This window comes from Phyllostomus hastatus, unplaced genomic scaffold, assembly GCF_019186645.2.
Source record: "Phyllostomus hastatus isolate PE091 unplaced genomic scaffold, TTU_PhHast_1.1 phas_contig_118, whole genome shotgun sequence".
NCBI lineage: Eukaryota > Metazoa > Chordata > Mammalia > Chiroptera > Phyllostomidae > Phyllostomus > Phyllostomus hastatus.
In genome coordinates, this window is record NW_025333543.1 from 7,296,764 (window position 1) to 7,307,599 (window position 10,836).

Genomic DNA, 10,836 nt, shown 5'->3' on the forward strand with positions numbered 1-10,836 from the left:
ACTCTCAAATTTGAGCATTTTTGTACTTTTAAGATGTGTAAATTATAGCAACCACTTACATTATAGACATCCTTTGTATATGCTATAATTTTAAAATAATGAGATTTTTAAAATGACAGCAACTCATAACATTAAAGTAGGATTTTACAGTTCACAATGATCAGAATAATTCTATACTGCTTAACAAAACCCACATTACACAATATATTTAAAGTTTATAGCTGTTAGTGTTTAATTTATATATAATAGTTCAGTAGCATGGACCCAACAAGTTGACAATTTTCTTAGAAGTCTCTCTACATGAATCACTGTAGTCAAAATTGTATTTAAGTGTCAGAAATAGCCTTTATTGTAAAATGTTATTAAATAGCACCAATTAGGAATTGCAGCATATAGGTTTAATTTCTAAGTATAAGAGAGAAATTATCTACTAGACAAAATAAGAATTAGATACAAATTATTTTAAGAACACAGCCAGATAAACATTAGTTATAAAACATTTCATGATTTTGCTTGGAAAAGTTAGACAAAAAAGCCAGTATTTTACTCTTTTAAATTCTGTTCCCAAAGAAGATATATGTGTTTCCATGATCAAGACAGTGCATCTCAGCAATGAGTTCCTTGTGGGAGATATATTTACTCTTTGTATATATTACCTCAATAAGAACACAAATATAATAAAAGTCCTTTGAAGCAATCTGATTAAAGCAACATTTACATTAAGTACAAAATATACAGTAAAATGGAAATGTTAAATAGGACGGTAGACTAACAACCCCTCATTTAAAGGAAAACATTTGCATGAATCTATTTCACATTTTTTATTATATTTGATAGCTCCATCACCATTGTATGCTTTTATTACTGCAGTTTCTAGGATCTTTGTGTATCTTATTGCTAAGTGTCCGCATCACTTTATCTGCAAAGGTAATTTAAAAGTATTACTTCCAGAGTAAAAGAGTGAGAAAATCCCATATTTCTATGTGCAGTTGTAGACAAAACCATTGTAGTATTTGAGGGAAATATCTCTTGATCATTATAAATTCATCATGATAAAATGTATACATTTGTACTAAAGCAAAAAGTATCTGTCTTTAAAATTAGTGTTGCCAATCTATTGTTTAGTTTTGGTTATAAAGGTAGATATGAAATCCTTGTTATTAATTAGAAAAGCATTATTTGAAAAGACTTGCCAATAAACATTCCTAAATGTGGTTTGCCCATCTTAATAGTTTTCTTAATTAGAACAGTTGGGGAATGAACAGAACAGCAGTGCTTTTGTGCTATAACAAGGAAGTATTACAGTATCCAAATCTCCAGACCTGGGGGCCAAGTGTTCAGTCATGGCTCAGTTGCAAGCTGACAGACGAGAAGATGCGTCCTACACTTGTACACAATGGGGCAATGACAGCATCTGTCACACTCCTCCATATAGTCTGCACTGAAGGCAGAACCATTAGGCAGGTCTTTACAAAAGGCATTATAACCCTGGAATGGAGGAAGAGAGATGTAAGGATTATTGGTTGTTACCAAATAAGGCCACTGACTCTTGCACATTTGTGAGAAGATATAATGGCCTAATTCACTTAAATTTGGTTGCATTTTTGAAACAAATAAGTGAAAGTGACCCACATAGTACTAAGATGCACAGAAGATATATTGCTTTAAAAATAAACAGGCATGTAGATGATAAACAGTAATCTTGTTTCCATTAGTGGCATGCGACTTGAATCAGTAAAACAAAAAATAAATCAAATAGTAAATTTATCTGACCTCTGCCCCTAAATACTAACCGCCTAACTCTTCATATTGCCCTGTGCTTCTACTTCCTGGTAGCCTTTCCTCTTGCCGAATTTTACTTCCCTCCCCCTTGGGCCAGGCTGGGTCAGATACTTGTGTGTGTGTGTGTGTGTGCGCGCGCGCGAGCTTCTAACATACTGAAACTTCTTGATTCTCAAATTTATCAAAAGGTATCATAAATAGATGCTTATATAAGTCTTTCCTACCAGAATGGAAGTTCTTTAAGTGAGAACATCCTTAACCCTTAGTAAATGTTTGAGTTGAAGTAAATTTAGTATTCTGTTATGGTTTGTATTTGTAATTTTTCATAACAACTATATACACTGGAAAGGGCTGTGTGGTATAGTTTAAAAGAGACTTGAAATTATGTCAGAACTCTTAGACAAGAAAAACTAGACAGCTGAAATTGTTTTTTCCATATGCCTTTTTTTTCCATTTTAAAAATTTTATTGTTCAAGTACAGTTGTCTGCCTTCCTCCACGCCCCCTGCTGTATGCCTTTTCTTAAGATAACTGCATATTCTTTATTCTTCAGGCTGGTTTTCCTATAATCCTCTAAATAATGTTTTCTGTTGTAGTAGTGCTCTTAGAGCACACAAGTATTTGTGAATTCTCAGGCCTTGCTGGTAGCCTCAATGGATTTTTTATTATTACATGGGTGGGCACCCAGAAGTAATGTTGAGTTTCTTGGTTTGCTGTTAAAATGTGATGTAAATAAAGGTCTGTTTTACTTATTCCAAAGTGAAGGGGAGATCAGGCAATTGTCTGAGATATTTTTAGAATGCTGAATTATTCATACTGACTGTTTACTACACAGATTATATTTATCTTGTGTTTTGTTCTAAGTGCTAAAGACCTGAAGCTATTTATTTATTTATTTATTTTCTCACTTGAGGACATTTTTAATTGCTTTTTGAGAAAGAAGGAGGGTGAGAGGGAAGGTGAGAGAAATATCAATGCAAAAAAGAAGCATCAATTGGCTGCCTTCCATATGCACCCGGACCAGGAATCCTATGCATCTGGACCTGGGACTGAACCCCCAATCTAGGCAGAAATTGAACCTGCAACCTTTAGATTACAGACAAAGGTTCAACCAACTGAGCCACACTGGCCAGGGCCTGCAGCAATCTTTAAAGAAAATTAATTACTAGGTGTTTCAGTGCTAAATAGTTAAATAGAAACCTGAATGATGGCAACTTTTGACTTCTTATTCCATTGTATTTCTCATTTTATGTGTGGCTTTGGGTAAATCACTACAAATCAAATTATCAACTGGCAATCTCACAGACTGGCTATCAGGATTTACATTATTATGTACCATTGAAATGTCCAAATGATGCTGTTATTATAATACATAATAAATAGAACCATTCTGAAGTCAGAATAAGGAAAACAATTTTAACAAAATAATCTCAAACTGACATACTATAAGACAAGTTTAGATCAGAAAGTTTTAAACCACTTCACTCAGAATATATTTCCCTTTCTTCCTTAGGCTAAGAATCTTCTATCCCCATAAACTTGTTAGATGTCCATGTCCTAAGAGGGAATAAACTTGGGGCAAAAGTGGATTTTTCATGTCAGCCGACTGCAATAGACAACAGTTGAGGACTTCAGTTCATAGGATATGGTGAATATCATTTTAATATTATTTTCTTTAAGTTGTTGTTCTCTCACTTTGCATCAAAGGATCCAATGATCCTCTAATACCAAACAAACAGTTTCCTCAACATCTCAAACAATGCCCCTTCAGAAACTCCAGGCAATTTGGAATGACTGAAAACTTGACTGAGGCTCAGTGTGGTCAACCAAACCCTTCTTCAATAAATCTTATAATTTATAAGATTATATATTCCTTCATTGGATAATAAAGCCCCTAGGATAGATACTTTCATTTAGTTTTTTTATTAACTATAGTATCATGCCGGTTGCATTGTCATAGCAATTTACTACTTTAAAAAATAGTCTGGAAAATGAGACTGCTACTACTGCATTCCCATTAGTGCAACCAGGTATTTGAATTGTATTCCTGTGAAAATAATGCATAAGGGAGCTCTAGCCATACTTTTTTGGTATGATTTACTTATGACCAATAACTGGTTGTTGGCAAATGGTGGCTATCTAGGTTTGACTGTGGTGTAAAATCAAATGACCTGTACTCTGGCCTAGGATACAATACCACCAGACTGAGCTCAGGGTGTTTTTTTGTTGTTGTTATTTGTTGTTTAAAGAATTTAAAAATCAGATCCATTGTGATGGTGTGATGTGGTTGGAAGACCTACTACTTCATGTTTTCATAGCTTTGGTCACACACATGCTGCCAGAAAAGAAAAAAAAGAGAGGGAGAGAGAGGAAGAGAGAGAGAGAGAGAGAGAGAGAGAGAGAGAGAAAGTTTACTCAAAGAGAGAAAGGTTACTCAAATAGACTTGCTCTTCTCTAAGGTCTCTCTCCTTGATCCATTCTTATGTCTTGTAGTCCACTAATGATAAATCTATTTTATCAAGTAATAAACTAATTTTAAGCATTTTTGCCTGAAGTTATTCCTTTACTTCAATCACAGCTGCCTGAAGACAAATGTATTATGGTTAAATGTTAATGTCCCACATGAATGCAATTTGAAAAACAGGCTCAAGTTAAATAATACATTCTATGTGGCTGAAAACGAAGTGGTTTGATGATTCACCATTGGAAGCATTACACAAAAACACCTATCATTCTCAGGACAGCCAGGTGGAGTGAAGCATCATTTGGTTAATTGTAGTTTTACTTATATCTTTCCACCACTTAGAAAATGAAAACCTTTTGTTTTCAGTTCTTCTACAAGTGCTTTAGAAAAATCTAGCTTTGCTGACTATAAACAAGGCACTCTATATAAGGAGGAAGCCACACAAAAATGAAACTTATTTATAAAACATTGTGTATTTCATCTTGCATTTTAGACCTCAGTCACCTTCAAAATACTCTCCATTTGATACAATGTATCTATCTAGACGTTTTTCCCCACTCCTCAAAATAGTTTCTGAACTTATTGATTTTGATGCTTTTTAGTGCTTCTACCGTTTTTTGTTTCACCACTTCCACATAGGCAAAACTTTTCCCTTTGAGGACTTTTTTCATCTGGAGAAACAAAAAAAGTTAGCTGGGGTGAGAGTGGGTGAATAGGGAGGGTAGGGTTCAGGGGTGGTGTCACGACATTTTTTAATGAAAAACTGCTGAACACAGCCCAGTGTGGGCATGTGTGTTCATAAATCACCCATCATGAAATGGGTAAACTGCATCGAAAGAGTCTTCAAAAATAATTCACTGAAGCCATGTGCAACCTCTCACAACAACACCAACTGGCACACTGATACGGATGGGTCCCTAGAGCACTCATGTGCTGGACAAGCCTGTATTACAAGGGGTCCATTCTCAAGAAGGTAATTGCTCTTTCTTTGGGTTCCCCCTTGTATTTCCAAATAGCTTTATAGCCAACATTTCACAATATGCTCTATAGGTCACTCAGTTTTTCACATTTTGAAAGTGAGAAAACTAACACAGAGGTTAGATGACTGGTTTTAACTAGAAATGCAAAATTTTATATGCTGACTTAGATTATCTTTTTTAAAAAATCCACGTGCTAATGTTAGAATATGAACTAACTCTACATCTGGCCTTTGTAGGTCTGCTAATATGGCAGTCTTTTGGCATTTCCATCATAGTTTAGTTCTTTACAATCTTTAGTGATCAAACTGAATTATGTTCATTGTTTATCCTTTAAATATTTGGTGAAATTTTATTTATCCTTTTTAGACTTTTTTCCTTTACATAGCCTTCTCTGTGCCTCCCTCCTCCTCAACAGATTTAAGTGAGTTTTCTCAGCATCCATCTCTATACCCAGCCAGCTCTTCTTGGCTGTGAGGAAGCTGAGGCAGATCCTGCATCTTATTCATCCTGGCCCAGTGCCCTGCATAAAGTAAGCACTCAATAAATGTTCTTGGTTGAACTAGACAGCTAGCTAACTGACTAAAATTGATTTAGATGAAAAAGGGAAATGGAGAAAAGTTTTGTAACTTCTAACAAGGAACGCACTGTAAGTTAGGGTGTAGCAGTACCGTATAATGTGATTAGGAAAGACATGGAGGCATCTGGAGTTCTGCATTTCACCAGGACCACCCTAAAGCTCAAGCTTGGTGGCTGTTGCTGTACTATGGATGGTCTCAATGTTCTTCTTCTGAGAATAAAGTGGACATCTTTTAAAACAACATTAAACTTTGTGGTAAAATATGACATTTTCCTTAAAATTTGTTTAATACTTAAAAACTACTCTCCAAAGCTTTATGATGTATTTTGAGTGTGAATAAAGTTACTCAAAACATCCTACCAATGTTCAGTAGGTTTCTATATTTATTTTCCTATACTTAACTAGAGTTGTTCCTTATAGGTGAAAAAGTAATTTGGAGGCCTTCTCATTCCATTACCCCGAGGTCTGAGTTTTCATTCATTTGGTCTCATCTTTGCATTTGCCCCTGGCACAACAGGAGCAGCCCCTCCATAGCACTGCTTAACCAGGTCTTACTAACACCCCTCTCTGGTGATACTGTCACTGGCATTCTGCTCAGAGATCACTCAGTTTTGTTTTACCCCAAGCACAGGTGGTGACTGAACAAAAGGTGATGAAGAAAAAATAAGAGCCCTGCCCAAAACCACAGGCACAAGTCATAACACAGTCCTGAGAGAGCAGCAGCCTGTGGCAAGAAACATGGCCTCCAGGTTTCCACCTTCAGTCTGCTGGGCCTTAGCGTTCAAAGGACAATCACATCCAGAACAGAGTGATATTTCTTCCTCTGTTTAAACTCCTAACCCCACCCATGACTCTCCCCACCCACCCCCCACAACTATGACTGTAAAGAAAGCACACTGCCTTGCCTCCCACTCTTGCTACCTTATCAGGAGCTGATGTGAGTTCTTCCCCTTGTAAGCCCTCCCGGCAGAAGGTGGGGGCAGAGGGCAGGTGTCAAAAAATATTCGTATGTTTCAGAAAGCTGGTCCACCCCGAGTGCCCCTTCTCACCAGATGTGCAGACAGCTGAGGGTGGCAAAGATAATTCCCGCAGCAAAGGCCAGGGGGATTGCCAGGAACAATGTCAGGAACTTGTAAATCACGTATTTGCTGATTTCAAAGAGGGCATGACTGCAGATCCACACTTTGTCAAAGGAGTGCGTAGACTCCGGCTCTGCGATCACATCCTCGAAGCCCACCTGTAGAGACAAGACTCGGGGATCCTCACTGGCACGTAACCTGCCTCCCTGGGCACCAGGGGTCTCAGGGTGGGAGAAGCAAGAAGGAAGGATTTGGCTGGGGTCCCCCACTTTCTTTTAGGGTCACGGTTGGACCACAAGAATTTGGCTAAGAATTCCGAGTTTCGCGGGCGACCCGCTGCTGGTAGATTCCGGCTCCCGGACTCCGCCAGGCTGACCCAGCAGCGAGGGTGGGGATTGGGGTTGGGGCAGGGGTAGAGCGGGCACACCGCATCCCCAGGCCGGGCGGGGGTTTGGACTGCTCTCGGCCCCGGGATTTGGCCCAGCGTGGGCTTCACCTTGAGATTCGAGTTGAGCTGGTTCGGATCCCGATCTGGGCCGGAGTCTGCGAACTTCTCAGGGTCGGCGTAGTTGACACAACTTTGGCGGCTGTAGGAGTCGTCATCCATGAAGAGCTGGACGTCCGCCTTCTCGGTCTCCAGCCCCATCGTGGCGTCGGGGTGCACGGCGGCTGCAGTCCAGCTCGCACAGCGCGGCTCCGGGCCGCTCCACCTCCCCTTTCTTCTCGCGGGCCCCGCCCCGCCTCCCCTCGCGGGGCCTGCCCTGCGCGGTCAGGGCGGCGGCCGCTTCCCGCGGTTCGTTCCCGCAACCGGCTCCGGCTTCCGACCCCGGAGAGACACGAGCTCCGCCCGCTCGCCGGCTCCCCTTGCCCCGAACGCAGGGAATCGCCCCGAACAGGCACCTCCTGACCTACACAAGCAGGCGAGAAGGTCTCGGGGACCAGGACCCGCCTGCCTCCCACGGAGGGGCAGGAAGGCCTGGGCCCCATCGCTGGACGCCTAGAACTCTGATGCCTGAGAGCTGGCAGGTTTTCCAGGGCTGATGGACTTACTGGAGGGAGGCGGCTTGATGGTTAAGAGCGCGGGTACAGATTCAAAGGGTCTGTCTTCACCTTTTGGCTCTATTGTTCACGAATGTGTACTTCGAACCTCAGTTGCCTCCTTATAAAAAGGGAGCAATGGTACCTACGTCACAGAGCCGTCGCGTGAGAACTAAATACATTAATTTATGTAAAACTCTGATATAGTCCCCAATGCACAGCCCAGACCACGCTGTTGCTGTTGCACTGTGAGATTAAGAAGCCGTAACACACCTGATTCCAGGCAACCCCGCAAGTGCCCGTGACTGCACAAGCGAATCAGTTATTCAGTTATCCCAGGGCCCACTGTGTGAGGATGTGGAGTTGGGTAGGTGAGCCTCCTGCGCCTGGAAGTTTGCGCCTTCAGACCAGGAGGGAAGGGCTAATTTTTTTAATCTGACCCCGTTAAAAAATTTTTGGCAGTCGCATTTGCACCTGGTTTCTTGGAACCTTATCAACAGCCCCCTAGCATAAAAACCACACTGACCACTCACTCAAAAGTTTCTGGGAGAGGTTTGAAAGTCCACAGAGTGTTTAAGGTCTGGTGGACTTAGTTGTGTGCTTGGAGAGGAAAAGGTGTCAAGTGAAACTTGACAAAAGCTTAATAATGGCTCCTAGACTTGAGGTAGTACCCGCAGCTTGTTCAGAGCCTCACACAGTAAGAAGACACTGTGTTGCTGAATGCACTGCATTTTCAACTTGCCGCTTCTTCCAAATCCCCTTGTGTGAACTGAATTTAAAGAATTACCTCTTCTGAAAGAAGAAGGCTATTTTTAAAAACAATAACAATTATTAAAAAGAACAGCATCTAAATTGGAAAAACATTTTGGAGCCAAAACTCATTATTTCTAATAATTAAGTAAAAAGTTTACCTACTGCTACTGCTGTGAATGGATGACAGTGTTGAAGCACTGTATGTATGTTACACTTGGATCTGATGCTTATCCACCCACTCCTTTTTCTTTATTTTTCCTTTTAAATATATTTTATTGATTATGCTATTACAGTTGTCCCATTCCCCACCCCCCTTTCTTCCGAGCTGCCCTGCACCACCCCTCCCACCCACATCTTCCCTCTCCCCTTAGTTCAAGTCCATGGGTCATACATTTAAGTTCTTTGGCTTCTACATTTCCTATACTATTCTCCACCTCCTCCTGTCTATTTGGTATCTACCATTAATGCTTCTTACTCCCTGTACCTTTTCTCCCATTTTTCCATCTCCATTTCCCTGCCAATAATCCTCTATGTGATCTCTGTTTCCATGATTCTGTTCCTATTCTAATTGTTTGCTTAGTATTTTTTGTTTTTGTTCTTTTTTTTTTAGGTTCAGTTGTTTAGGTTCAGTTGTGAGTTTGTTGTCATTTTACTGTTCATATTTTTTATCTTCTTTTTCTTAGATAAGTTCCTTTAACATTTCATATAACAAGGGTTTGGTGATGATGAACTCCTTTAACTTGACCTTGTCTGGACAGCATTTCATCTGCCCTTCCATTCTAAATAATAGCTTTGCTGGATAGAATAATCTTGAATGTAGGTCCTTGCCTTCCATTACTTTGAATACTTCTTTCCAGTCCCTTCTTGCCTATAAGGTTTCTTTTGAGAAATCAGCTGACAGTGTTATGGAACTCCTTTGTAGATAAGTGTCCCCTTTTCTCTTGCTGCTTTTAATATTCTCTCCTTATTTTTAACCTTGGGTAATGTAATTCTGATGTGCCTTGGTGTGTGCTTCCTTGGGTCCAACTTCTTTGGGTCTCGCTGAGCTTCCAGGACTTCCTAGAAGCATAGTTCCTTCACCAGATTGGGGAAATTCTCCTTTATTATGTTTTCAAATAAGTTTTAAATTTCTTGCTCTTCCTCTTCTTCTTCTGGCACCCGTATGATTTGGATGTTGGAACATATAAAGTTACCCCAGGGCATCTTAAGCCTCTCCTTATTTTTTTGAGTTCTTGTTTCTTCATTCTGTTCTGGTTGAAATTTATTTTTCTCTTTCTTTTCAAATTACAAATGTGTCATTTCTTTTCCCTGTATAGTTTACATACAATTTTAGGCAGGATTGGTTTTGCAAATTGTTTGGTGAAAATTGGTTATTAATGACAATAATAATGACTTCTTGATTTCACCATTACAATCTACTAACATTTAAAGCACTGGGCTTAAACAGTGTTTCTCAGCCTTGGCACAATTGATAGTTTTGGACCAGATCATTTTTTGTTGTTGGGGGGCTGTTGTGTGCATTGCAGGATGTTTAATAGCATCCCAGGCTTCTACCAACTTGATGCAATAGCACTCCATAATCATGACCACGAAAAATGTTTCCAGACATTGCCAAATGTTCTCCTGGGGCCAAAATCACCTTTCCCTTCCTTTCTTTGGTTGAAAACCATTGCATAAGGCATTGTTGAAACAGTTCTTCATGTGAATGGGGAATATCAAGGTCCAGCTGTGTATTTACAAATGCATACTGATCTCAGAATTGTAATACCAATTTGTCAGAAAGCTCAGGGATTTTTGAAATTAAGCTTAAAGATGTTTGTTTGTCATATAGTATTTTTAGAAGAACCAGTTACCATCGATTAATTGCTTCTTCTCAATACAATGTTGGTTTTATTTGAGGGATATGTAGACGACATTAAGTGACCCTCAAGAAGCAACTGCCAGGTCCTGGCTACCTTGCAGCCTCCTACACTTCCCCCACAAAGGCCAGGATGGTTTGAATATTTATAACTGCAAAAACAGACATTTGGGACCTCTTGATTCCATCTCAGGACTGTAAAATTTAGTGATTTCTGACATTCTTCAGCAACTGAACAGCTTTTACAAGTTTTAGGTGACTTTAACTGAGAAGTCCATGGGCTTGTTAATGGAACAACCAGGCAGT

General features: G+C 39.9%; 1 protein-coding gene across 1 annotated transcript; it reads right to left on the reverse strand.

Annotated features, from left to right (window-relative positions):
• Window positions 1-325: 325 nt before the first annotated feature.
• CAV2 (caveolin 2) lies at window positions 326-7,838 on the reverse strand. Its single transcript, XM_045848090.1, has 3 exons — window positions 7,378-7,838; window positions 6,852-7,039; window positions 326-1,488 (listed from the first exon to the last, which is right to left on the reverse strand). Exons 1-3 carry the CDS (start codon window positions 7,525-7,527, stop codon window positions 1,338-1,340), a joined length of 489 nt encoding a protein of 162 aa, XP_045704046.1. The 5' UTR covers window positions 7,528-7,838; the 3' UTR covers window positions 326-1,337.
• Between the last annotated feature and the right edge of the window lie 2,998 nt (window positions 7,839-10,836).